The sequence below is a fragment of the Platalea leucorodia genome, assembly GCF_965183815.1.
Source record: "Platalea leucorodia genome assembly, chromosome: 4".
Classification (NCBI taxonomy): domain Eukaryota; kingdom Metazoa; phylum Chordata; class Aves; order Pelecaniformes; family Threskiornithidae; genus Platalea; species Platalea leucorodia.
Genome location: NC_138826.1, coordinates 53,434,196 through 53,446,984, shown reverse-complemented (window position 1 = coordinate 53,446,984; position 12,789 = coordinate 53,434,196). Strand labels below are relative to the sequence as shown.

At 42.1% G+C, this 12,789-nt stretch overlaps 1 protein-coding gene across 1 annotated transcript; it reads left to right on the top strand.

The window, feature by feature from the left end:
• The first annotated feature begins 241 nt into the window (after positions 1-241).
• Positions 242-11,311, top strand: LDHB (lactate dehydrogenase B). The gene is made up of 8 exons (XM_082308075.1): positions 242-343; positions 1,207-1,338; positions 4,684-4,801; positions 5,324-5,497; positions 7,643-7,816; positions 9,093-9,210; positions 10,099-10,222; positions 10,999-11,311. The coding sequence occupies exons 2-8, from the start codon at positions 1,213-1,215 to the stop codon at positions 11,164-11,166; spliced, it is 1,002 nt and encodes a 333-aa protein (XP_082164201.1). The 5' UTR covers positions 242-343; positions 1,207-1,212; the 3' UTR covers positions 11,167-11,311.
• The last annotated feature ends 1,478 nt before the right edge of the window (positions 11,312-12,789 follow it).

Genomic DNA, 12,789 nt, shown 5'->3' with positions numbered 1-12,789 from the left:
GACGCTGAGGGGCAGCGATGCCGCCCCGCCCCGCCCCGCCCCGGCCGCCGGCGGGAGCAGCCGCCCCGCCCTGCCGCGGGGGGCCGGGGGCGGCGAAGGGGGGAGCGGGGGGGAGCCGGGGGCGGGGCGGCGGCACCCTTGAGCCTCCGTCCTCGGCGGGGATTGAGCGCGGCGGCCGCCGCCTCCCCGGTGGCGCCGGGGAACGCCCCGGAGGGCGCGGCGGGGGGCGGCCCGGCCCGGCCCGCGGGGCCCGCCCCTTCCGCTGCGGAGCCCTCATTGCCCGGGCCGCGGACGGCAGCGGTAGTGCGCCTCTCGCCTCCTCTCCCCGCTCTGAGCCTTGCTGGTGGGTACGGGGAGAGCGGAGCTGCCGGGGGCCGCTCTCCGGTTGGGGGGTGCTGGAGGGTCGCCCGGCCCTTCCTTCCCTTCTCGGGGCCGGGCGGCTTCCCCCGGGGCCGAGCATCCCTGCGTGGCGGCCGGGTGGTGTCTGGGGCGGGGGGCGTTGGCGGTTGGTCGCGGCACCGGTGGGGTGCGCGGGCCGGAGCCGAGCTGCGGCTCCTGAGGGCTTGGGTGGGATGGCGGCCGCTGGCTCGGCCCCGCTGGGCGGCCTGGTGGTCCGTGTGGTGGCCCGAGTACCGGCCCCTCGCCGCTCTGCAGCCGCCGGGGTGCGGGCGGTACCCCCGGCTTGGCGAGGGAGGGAGGGATGTGCGGGAAGGGAAGGTCGGAGGCACGGCGCAGGGCTCCGAAGGGGGCCTCGGGAAGCGAGCTGGGGAAATCGCAGCAGGCTTACCGCTCCCAGGCGGGCTGGCGGTTTTAGTACCGGTCCCGGAGCCCTGGTGGGCGCTGTGAAGGGGGGGGAATGCCAGAGGGCCGATACCGCAGGAGGTATTTCTGCCTTCTGCCGGGAGGCTCTGGAAACTCTGCGAACAGAAGGGTGTTCTGTTCCGTGCTGCCAAAATAACCTCGGCCCCCCTTCAGCCCCTCGCTGGGAGGGGATGGGAGCCTGAGGCCAAGGAGGGGTGGGCGGGCTGGTGGAGGGAGCCCGGTGGCCAAGGGCAGCGTGCCCCTGTGCTGCCTTACATAAAGCGCCATCAGCAGCGACTCGCAGCACTTCCATCTGCAAGTTTCCGGCTGTGGCAGATGACCTCTTCAATCCAGGGCCTGGGTTTTGCCTTGCTTTGAGCCAAATCTCTCTGTCTTTCCTTGCAGAACACCATGGCTACTCTCAAGGAGAAGCTGATGACCCCCATTGCTGCGGGAATCACGATCCCGAACAACAAGATAACCGTTGTGGGGGTTGGACAGGTTGGGATGGCCTGTGCTATTAGCATCCTTGGAAAGGTACGGCTCAAGGACACGGTGTTCAGATTCCCACTGCTGTAATGTTCTGCACTGCCTGTTTGTCTTAGCAAATGGTGGAAAATTTGGTAGGTTAGTACAGGAATGAATCATTTGCAGTTCGTGTAAGCAAGCGGCGACCTACGCTGTTCATGCAAGGCTGACCTCCCCATTCAGTTTCTCCTTGTTCTCTCACCTTTTTATCTGTGCTTATCAATAAATGTCTTATTAGGCAGAGTTATTTTGCAGGCTGCTGGGAAAATGTAGTGAGCAATGTCTCAAGCCCCTGCCAAGCTTTTCTTTTTCTTTTTAATTTTCTTATTCTTCCATAACAAAGCTGGAGTTTGCTTGGTGGCAGAGCTGCGCTGGGTAAAGAATGCAGACGGAGCAGAAATCCATGTGAAATAGGGGATAGGAATCAGAGCTATGCATGTTTGCTTTTTATTCTTTTAACGCATATGTGCTACAATAACTGAAAATGCTGCTATCCCCTTCAGTAGGCTTCTTTATTTCTCTTAAGCCCTTATTGCTTGGTTATATGACTTTATTGTTTCCTGAGAGGTTTTAGCTAGTTTTCCAAAAACTAAAAATAGAACACTAGGCTTAGAGGCTATTTTGACTTTTCTTGTCATTGGTTTCTGGGCTTTTTTTAGGCAAATGTCATGTTGCAGTCTTTGAGCAAAGCAAAGGCTTATTATGCAATAAGGATCTCTTGTACTTTGCCCTTTGTTTTTAGAAAATATTGTGAATGAGTTAAATTTCAAAAAAGCAGCATGAGAGGAATCAAAAGACAAACGGGAGCTGTTTTTTAAAGAAGGCATAAGCAGATATGCCCTACCCACTTGCAGGGGCAGATCTTAAATCAAGTAGCTCACAGTGAGATCAAAAATCTTGCATGTGCTACTAAACTAGCTGTATTTTATTTGGAGATGGTCCTTCTTCTACCTGTTACCTTGAGGATGCATGTTTTAAAGTACTGGGTTTTTAATCATTACAGAAATTTTTAAGGGTTTTCACTTGTTGATATTCATGAGCCTTGTAAGCAAGAAAAACTGACAGTAAGAAAAGGCCACAGTGAAACTTAAGTACTGATGTGAAAGTAACAAATAGTTTTTAAAACTCTTGTGATCTGTACTCATTTGTTTTTGAAGGAGTACTGTAACCTGTAAGGTTGGCAGTGAGGGAGGCAGGTGAAGTTGCTGTGAACTTCACTACAGTCCAGCATTCATCTATATTTAATACGCTGCTCAAAGCAGGATCAAATTGTGCTTTCAGAAAGCTAGCCACAAAGCTTTACTGTTAGTGAGTTGTATGCACCAAATCCAGAGTAAAAACCAGTTTTAAATTTTTCAAGCTTGGATTATGGCATGAAGTTTATTTCAATCAGGCTTCTGCGCTCTCTTATTCTCTCACAAGTATAAGCTGCAGTATAGAACACTTTTATAACAAAGCCATCAGATTCATCTCTGAACTAGATGTGGCTTTGACTTGTACAAGATGGTTGGCTCCCCAAGATGTCTTTGTTAAACCGTGGCATAAAATTTTGTGCTTAGTTTCCTATACTTTAAAATGTAGATGCAGTTGAGTTTTAGATGGTTTTGAATTTTATAAAATTAAACAATGTGATAATACTAATTTCAGTTTACTGCTGTTGTATTTAACATAAATTTGAATGACACCAGAACTTCCATGTTGGTTATTTTTAGCTCCCTCTCAGTTAGAAACAAGTCACTGATGTTGCCATACTGTTTTGGAAATGGAAACATCTCCACAGTCACAAGTCAGCTGTTTTCAATGAGAATATTTTAAGCTGCATTTGGTGATTGTGTAGACTTCATTCCTGTGTGTGCTAATAAGGAGATGAATTGTTCTCTAGGCAACACTGATGCAAATTCATGAAACTAGTCATTGGAGTTATTCCAGGTGCTCTTCTGTCAGTGAGAACAGGCTCCTTGAACCTGCCGAGTCTGAATGTTGGTTGCAAGGTCTAGACTGAAAGTCCCATACTGTTAGACTGTGTGTATAAATCTATCTATAATTACACAGGTGCATGTATTCTTTTTTCAAATTCTGATTACACTAACTTCTTAGCTTAACACCAGTGACTTCAGTTAAAGATACTTTTTTATAATGTTTAAGTAACTGAGTCTTTAATTTTATCCTGCAGACTATTTTGAGGACAGAGCAAGTGCAGATATAGATTCTTATGGTTTTCTTTTGGCAGTTGATCAAATCAGTTGTGAAAGGAAACAATGCAGAAAAGCAATAAACTCTAACATGATTTTTAATATATGACATGAAAAACTTAAATATGCCTGCTGTTAAATATATTTTTCCTGTGGAAAAATAGTGCGTATTGTTGCTATATGTTTAAAGTAGTTTAGTTGATGCTAATAATATTTCCATGTGAAGTAATGAGAGTTACCTTTTTATATAAAAGTAAGCAAAGAAGTTTGCTTGCAGTAATATTTCAATAGCATAAAAATGACTTACCTGCTTTGAAATGGGATGTAGATACCTAGGAGTATAGTAATTTGAATCTCAGTATAATTTACTGAATGATAAGTCTTTAAATGTAGTAGAATTTACAAGGGTAGTAAACATTTCTGTCAAAAGGCAGTAAAACTTTGCATTATAGCAGAATGCTTTTTTCTTCTACCCCCTTATTTCACTGTTTTCCTGTTCTGAGGCTAGTTGGGAGATGTTATCTCCCAACTTAACCTGTTTGGACAACAAGCATATGTGGCTAAATCTGTTCTGCAAAGTAAATATAATGTAGTAGCTCTAGTAGAGAAAAATTAGGTAAAGAATCTGTTTCCTCTTGATACTGTTTTTAGTATTGAGGAAAATAAGTCTGTTCCCATTCTATTTTTTGTAAAATGAATTGGTTGAAGGAATGTTACAAGATACTATTTATTTGATAATTATGTAGTGTGTTGTATTGGGTATTTAAATATATAATAGGCCTATTTGCTGGATGGATTTAGAGGGTTTGTTATGACTCTGGAAGATGTAGCTTTTTCCCAAGATAATAACTAAATCATGAAGTGCCTTACTAGCAAAGGGTTACCTGTGCACTCAAACTTCCTCCCCTGCCCCCCGGATAGTTTTTTTTTTTTGGAAAGGCTGAACAAGTTTATGAACCTGTGCTATAGTAGCCTCTGACTTTGTTACTGTGAGATAAATCAGAACACCAAGATAGTGCTGTCCTACTGGTTTACCTTTGGAGAAGAGATGTTTTCAGATGTCTAACATGTTACTTTAAAATGTAATATAACTCAACTCAGGGGTAACTTCAAAATGCAAGTTAACTCCTTCATTGACTCCTTCAAATTTTGTTGTTTTCAGGGTCTTTGTGATGAACTTGCTCTGGTTGACGTTTTGGAAGACAAACTAAAAGGAGAAATGATGGATCTACAGCACGGGAGCTTGTTCCTTCACACTCACAAGATTGTGGCAGACAAAGGTGAACCTTGGTTTCTTTCACTTAATACTGATATTCTGTGAATTTGCTTAATAGTGGAGCATTAGTTGCGTAATCCTAAAGAACTCTAAGAATTTAGCATTGAAAAGTTACAGTATGTGAACTGGGGTGAGAGTTGAGATGAACGCCATAACAATAGGAGTGGCTCTTAATCTGGGTTTTGTCTTTCATCTCTGGCCACTCTACAGTTTTGGGCTTGTTGAGTAAAATTGATTTTAATGAAACTCTAGTATCTCTTTGATCTAGAAGAAATAGTATTGTTATTTGGATAGTGGAAGTGAGATTCAGAGGGGTTTAATGTACTCTCAAGACCCACATATTGATGTTTCAGGACAATGTAAGAGATGGTTCTGGCTTTAATATTAATGTCTCGTGGTTTTTTGGGTTTGAATGTATGTGCAGCAGAGAAGCTATGTGTAATACCTGTGTGAACACAATGCTATTGAAATTAGTGATAAGCCTCTTTAATGTGTTCTATATCTTCTCCCCCATGCTCTGTTGTAGACTATGCTGTCACAGCGAACTCCAAGATTGTGGTAGTAACTGCAGGAGTTCGTCAGCAAGAGGGGGAGAGTCGTCTCAACCTGGTTCAGAGGAATGTGAATGTCTTCAAAGCCATCATTCCTCAGATCATCAAGTACAGCCCCAACTGCACCATCCTGGTGGTTTCCAACCCAGGTAAGGCAATCTTTTCCTAGAATACTTACAAATTCTATTTGTCAGAGAAATAGTGTTTTATTTTGTCGATCTTCTCAACTACAAATTGAATGTTGAAAATTAATAGCCTTGTGTGGACATCTGCCATGTAGTTACTGACAGCAGAATACAAACAAATATTCTGTACTTTCTGATGCTCTTTGTTCAGAACTTCTCATGGTGTCCATATTGTAAAAGCATGCCTCATAGTAAATACTTCAGTTCTTTACATACTTCGGCTTAAGCAGTAGGTAGTTTAAAATTTTTATCTCTAAAGGAGACACTATTTTGCTTTTAAATTGCTTGTAAGTGATAACTTTTTTGTCTGGGTATGATATGGACATTTTTAGGATGAAGAACTTTCCCTATAGTCTTTGCTGTATTTTCAGGGGAAAGAATTTGCATGCTGAAGTCTATGGTGGGGGAAAGGTTAAGTGTATTACATAGTTCAGTTAGATTAAAGAAGAGTTAAACTGATTATATATAATTTGTGTGCTCACTTGCAAGCATCTCATTGCACTAGGACAGCTTGGATAGCTGGATGTCTAAAGCTGACTGTAAACATTCTGATATGCTTTGTAGGGTCTCTCTGTAGAGCTGTCTTTGCTTGATTCAACATCTGAGTGAAGCTGTTACTACAAGGCCCTGGCAATGAAGTGACGCTGCTTTTAAAGATAACTTGGCAGAGGCAAAACAGTGCATGTAAAGCTAGCAACTCAGCTGGTGGTTGGGTAATTAGCTGGTGTACAACTAGTACTACTGAATACTAGGGTACTGAGCAAGCGGCTACTATGCAAGTACAAGAACTTGGAGCAATTTTAAACACTTATCTGAGTCAAAGATCAGATTGCTCTTGTTCTAGCAAGGCTGAATTCAAACTATAGACTTCTCTCCAGTAGAGCAGCTACAGGAGGAGAATGCCATGTTGCTTTTTCAGAATTATTTTTATAATGCTTTGTTTTTTCAATAGGTGGAATTTTGTACACTAGTCTTATATAGTGGAAGTTATTGTGAGCCCATTAGAAGGGACCTCAAGGGTGCTGGAGCATCAGGGGTGTCTGCTGCATGTGTGTTGGTGTGTGACCTTCATGTCTTTCCCTGTTTAATTTTCCCAATCTGTCTGGGTTCTAGCTCAGATAGCACTGCTGCAGCCTGTGGAAAGCCCTACTGTAGGCAAATGATGAGATTACAAAGCAGCACTCAAAGTCTGGGTGTGTGTCTCAGCACCTGACTCAAAAGCCAGACTGTCCAGAGCAAATGTAGCTGTTTGATAGGGAGGTGCTCTGTAGTCTGTACAGATTACTGTCATCCTGGCATAAACTGCCTCAACTGAAGCTGTAGAGAAACTATGCCTGACCAGCATGCTGCTTGTAACAGCAAGGTGTGAACTGTACATAGATGACATGCTTTTGGTGCCTGAGCAGAGCAAATGACCTATTTCAGATCTATAGACACAAATATATTCCCTCCTGAGAACTGGCTGGCTTTTGAGAGTTTTGGAGCCATAAATAATTATTGCAGCCTGCTTATTGTTCTGTTGGATTAGAGTTTTTCTCTCTCTGCTCAAACTTATGTTTGTTTTTTTCCAAAACTGTTTTTTAAAGCCACATGCAGCCAAAGCATAGAGCTCATGTGGCTTTCCATGCTGCAGAGGTAATTAGTGCAGAAACTGCTTAACGCACGAATCTGTTTAAAAATGAACCTGAAGTAGTTCCCAACTAGAAACAGAGTATGTAAGTCTCAAACATGTTTCATCTTCAATTGCTTTACCTCTTACTGTGATGAAGTAGAAGGTAACATTACTTTGGGAAACTGCTTGAATGTTTTAGCTGTATGAAGAGTTCAGTCCCAATTCTGGATGCTCTAGGGGTTTAGCTGTGACAAAGCGCTACCAACTTCAGCTGGTAGGATACTGATCTCCAGAGACCTTCCTCAGTTTTTTTGAACGGTAGCTAGACGGGTCCTAAATTTCAAGGAGTGAGACCCCAAATAATCAGACCTAAGATACTGTGACCAGTGAGCCCAACTGTGTTTTGAGTCCTCCTGATTGCCTACAGCAAAATAATTGCTGGAGCGTTCTTGGTGTATGTGAATGGTTTCACTTACCGTGCATGTTCTTCTTTTCAGTGGATATATTGACCTATGTCACATGGAAGCTGAGCGGCCTGCCAAAACACCGTGTGATTGGAAGTGGCTGCAATCTAGACACAGCTAGATTTCGCTATCTGATGGCTGAGAGACTTGGTATCCACCCTACCAGCTGCCATGGCTGGATCTTGGGAGAACATGGTGATTCCAGTGGTAAGGAGCAGTTCTGACCTCCTTGGGGAAAAGCAGTACAGTGTTAGAGGTTGAGGCCTAAGGGCTGTTACGAAACTCTGAAAGAACAGATGCAGCTAAGCTCAAGTAACTAGCGCTTGGCTGTATTTTATGAAGATTAGAGTTGACACAAGTCCAGGAAATCTAGCTACGCTTTTATTAAAAAGTGATTGTGGCTGTATGATTAAACCCTGAACTGAAAAGGCCAGTTTTGTTACCTAAATTATGTCCTAAAGGCTACAGCTTACTACTTCTGTTTATCTTCAGTTTTTGGAGTATCATAACATAGTCTGTAGCATGGTTCTCTGAAAGCACCATTAGCTCTTGTTAGGTCAATGGCAGAGCTTGTTGCAAGTAGTAGAAAACGCTAGCAATTGAGATTCAGGCTAACAAAATTATCCCTTACCTTATTTTGTGACTTTTCTCCATGCTATTTAAAAGAGAAGATGGTTTTAAAACCATGTGAAATCAAGGAAGCTTATTTATCTTAAGTTCATGTATTTCAAATCTGAAATGATGCAGCAGAACATCTGTGTAGCTTGGTACTGCTTTATAGTTTAGTGCTGTGTGTTTCTAAAGGAGCCACCTCTTCAATGTCCTATTGTACTTCAATCAAGTACAGTGTCTGATCAACAGTATTTACTGAAGCCAGCCCTACACTGTAATGACAGCAGAGCTTGGCTGAGCATACACAGAGCTCATTTTGCTTCAGTGTTACAGCTGCTTTTGCTTTGGAGTAACTAAAATTTCCTAGTTACTTCACAGGAACAGAGAATGAACCTGCCTGTAAGCTTCCAATATGAAGGGAGATGTGCCAGTTCCTCTCTTGATATTCTAAGTTTGCATATTGCTACCCTGTTATTCAGGGAAATAAGAGTAGAATTCTTGAAGGCTAACGCTGGTTAGTGGGACAGCAAATACATACCTGCTGCAATTTTTGTGTAAAATTAGTTTTAAAAGGCTGAACAGCTAAGATGTGCCTTTTTGCTAGAATTTGAGGTTTCTGACTTCAAAAGTAGCTGTCTATACCTTTCAAGGACTGAAAGCTCTGTTGTTCATGTGTTGTGATTGACTTGTTAAAGTGTCAGTACTAAAATAGTCTTTTATTTGACCCCCAGAGTTCTCAGTATTAACTGTAGTTAAATGAAAATTTAAAATCTGCCTCAAACATTGTGGTTCTTTGTTTCCAGTTATCTTAGGAAAAGTGGAGGGGGAGTTGCTAAACGCTATTGAAACTTATGCGTTCTCTCTGTTACAGTGGCTGTTTGGAGCGGAGTTAATGTGGCAGGCGTTTCTCTCCAGGAGCTGAATCCTGCTATGGGAACTGACAAAGATGGTGAGAACTGGAAGGATCTCCACAAGCAAGTGATTGAAAGGTACAGTGATGTGAGGCATAAGGTGGATATATGTGATGCTGAAAATAGCTAGTCTGTACACTGCCTCCTTGTCACTGCCCCTCCATTCTGCTGCAGCTTTCATGCACTTTTATTTAGAGGGTTGTGCAAGTAAGTGGAACTACTGGTTTAAATGCAGGATTTCAGTTGGTAAGCTTTATTATCCTGCAGCAAGACAAGCTATTGCATAACATACTCACTTTAGTACTGCAGCGCTGAGAGTTGTGTGCACTTGTTTTCTCACAAGTAGCTTCTTAAATGGTTAACTTTGTTTAAAGGGCACAAGACTAGGAAAAGGTAGTGTGTTTCTGTGAGCAGAGCGTTGGAGTTGATTTGGGGGAAGTTTTTTGTTTATTGATTTAGGGAAATCTGTCTAGAGGTAACTATGTGTGTTGCTAAATCACTTGTCTCACTTGTGAAATAAGGACTATACTGGTGTAAAGTGTATGCAGGTGTTAGTTAAAAAAATTAGGATGTGTGTAGGTAGTGTATGGCTTTGACTCTAAATGTTTACCTATTCCAAATGCACTCAGAATGATTGTGACACTGACTTGAATAGAGAACTTGTTCAGTTGTAGGTGTCTGTTTTTCTACTTAAGACTAAGAACTGTTCATAGATGGAAGCTATTTTTCTTTTCAGCTAATCCTGTGAGAACAATCAGGTGGCTTTATTATACATATGGGATAATGTAGATTTTATTCTCTAATGCTGAAACATGTAACACTTTAAGTTTTGGAATTAAAATATCAATGTGTGTCACAAGAGTTTCAGATTTGTTTAAACGGGAAACATTCATTCATCTTAAGACTTAGCATTCAGACAGTGTCTTGAAGACATCTTAATGCAACTGTATTTCAATATTTCCTTAGTGCCTATGAGGTAATCAGACTTAAGGGATACACAAACTGGGCCATTGGCCTTAGTGTTGCTGACCTCTGTGAGACCATGCTGAAGAACTTGTGCCGGGTTCATTCAGTCTCAACACTGGTAAAGGTAAGAAGTCATGGCTAATTGGATGCTCTAGTTAGTTTTGTTATGGAAAAGCTAAATAGTCTCAATTAGCAAGGTGCTGAACAAAGGAAGCTTTTGTAGAATACTAATGTGAATTTAAAATGGGAGCTTACTGTTGCAGTTTTTTTCTAGTTTAACCTCTTAGCGTACCCTTCTCACAAGTAGGGAGCTGAAACTAAACTCTCTGTACACTACCTAATGTTGTACTACCCTTGTGTAAAGTTTGCTATGTGTGGCATGCAGATTCATTAAAAGGAAGTTTCAGTGCAAAAATGGAAAACTTTATGGAGTCTCAGCTGTGATTTCATGAACTGGTGCCTAGCAAAGGTGCTGGGGAAGAGAGCTGTGTCCTTCTATAGCTGGTGTAACTGGCTGCATCTAGTCTGCACCAGCTGTATGACTTCTAGTGCAGCAAGGACTCTGACCAGGCTGAACTTACTGCTCCCTCTATAGATGGAAGAAAAGCCTGCCCTAATCATGTGTCTTTGAATTTTGACAGCTACTTGCTATATATATATAAATAAGCAAGGGTTTTGGAGGTGGGGTTTCTGAAATCAGCCATCTCAGTATTGCCAGTCACTTGGTCTAAAACAGCTCTGCACTTTATTTTCCTCAAATACATTGTGACTGAGAATTGAATTTTCTCAGGCTTCAAAATAAAGCCTTAAGCTCTCTTCTCAGAAGGCTTCCTGCTATATAAACAAAGCAGATGTGGGGTGATGGGCTCATGTCTGAGTGATCTCTTTTGTCTGTGGCAGGGCATGTATGGCATTGAGAATGATGTCTTCTTGAGCCTTCCTGCTGTCCTAAGTGCCTCTGGATTGACAAGTGTCATCAACCAAAAACTGAAGGATGATGAGGTGGCTCAGCTGAAGAAGAGTGCGGATACACTGTGGAGCATCCAGAAAGATCTCAAAGATCTGTAACTCAGAATGTTAGATTTCAGCAATAGAAAAACAGCATGTTGTGTGCAAATGTGGGCTCTACTCACTATATATCTCTATGGTTAACATTTAATGCTCTTCCAGACTGAGCTTTGTTCACAGTAGCTAAACTTATGCTTGCTGTAACGCACAGACCTTATGAACAAATAAAGCAACTTTCAGGCATGTTTTGTTGTCCTAGTGATTTATTTTCAGTATTTAAATTATCTAGCTTACTCTGGCATTCTCCTTTAATGTTTGCCACAGACTACATGGAAGTGTAGACACACATGTCCTTTCAAAATGTTAGAAACAATGTAGTAGTCACCTGTGGTGGGATTTCACTAATACAACCTTATTGGAAGTCTTTTTTGTATGATTTAGTATCAGTCCAGATGCTGACTAAGTGTAGTTCACTTCCCAGACTCATTTCTGATACAGTACTTCCTATTTTTTACTGATGGGTAGAGGAAATGAAATGGGGATTTGCCTCTGAGCCACCTGCCAAAAATAGGCGAACATTGAGTTTCTCTATGCCACTGGCCTAGAAAAAGGGTCCTGTAGATCCTTCTCTCTTCTGGATTCAATTCTTTGCCTGTTATTGGTGTCTAGTTTTTACAATGTTTAGAACAAACAAGATTCTCTTCTATTTGATTACCAAGTTCTTTTAAAGACTGGAGTCCCATGGTAATCTTGTTCATAGAACAAGTCAAATTGGGTGTTTAATCTCTAAATTTCAGCGTGATTGTTTCACAAGTGCTTATATACTTGGGGGAAGAACAGAGTTTTAGAAAAATCCTGAAGTTTTATTTCTTGATCACTTCCAATTACAGAGTAGATACTAACCATAAAATAGCCAGTACTTGCTTGGCATGCCTAAACTGCTCAATGTAAATGTCCAGGGGACAGACAGTATCAAATCCATCTATCTTGTATCATAACTCAGGGGCTTGCAGGTCTTGTTTCATAACAAATGATCTGGGACTAAGTTGGAGCAATTTAAGGGCCTTTTCTAGCTCCCTTAAAATGCTTTGAGTAGTAGACTAAAACACTTCCACAAACAAGTAGTTTAATTTTTGTAGCTCCTTTTAAAATGAAAGATCATGCAAGTCCTAGCATCCTGCAAGATAACTGCTACCCTGTGCTTTAGTAAGTGTCATGTAGTTAGTGAAACACGATGCATGGGATGCTGGTGACAGCATTATTTACAAAGGGTATCCCGGGGAGACCTTAGGAGATATTTTATTCTTGGTTGCAGGCTAAGTGCCAGACTTTACTGATAGGAGAGCAAAAATTATAGTTTCTGCTTTCATGACTCAGTTGGAGATCTTACTGGAAGGCTTTCCACGCCTGGATAGAGTAGCTTAAATACCTGCTAAGAACTGTTCATGATCAGCTGTCATGAGGTAAATGGCATAAGCTGCTGCTGTTTGCAGGACATGCACATTAGCAATTTTCACATAAGCACATTTTGCTGGCTACCCTGCACAGTTCCTTCCTTGCTTTGTTCTTACTCTGTTCTCAGGTAATGAAATAATTCAAAGCAGGATTTTTGAGACTGATGTGCATGAAGAGGCATCAGTTGTCTTAGAGGACAGGGAGTGGGCCCTTTTCCCTTCTGATAGT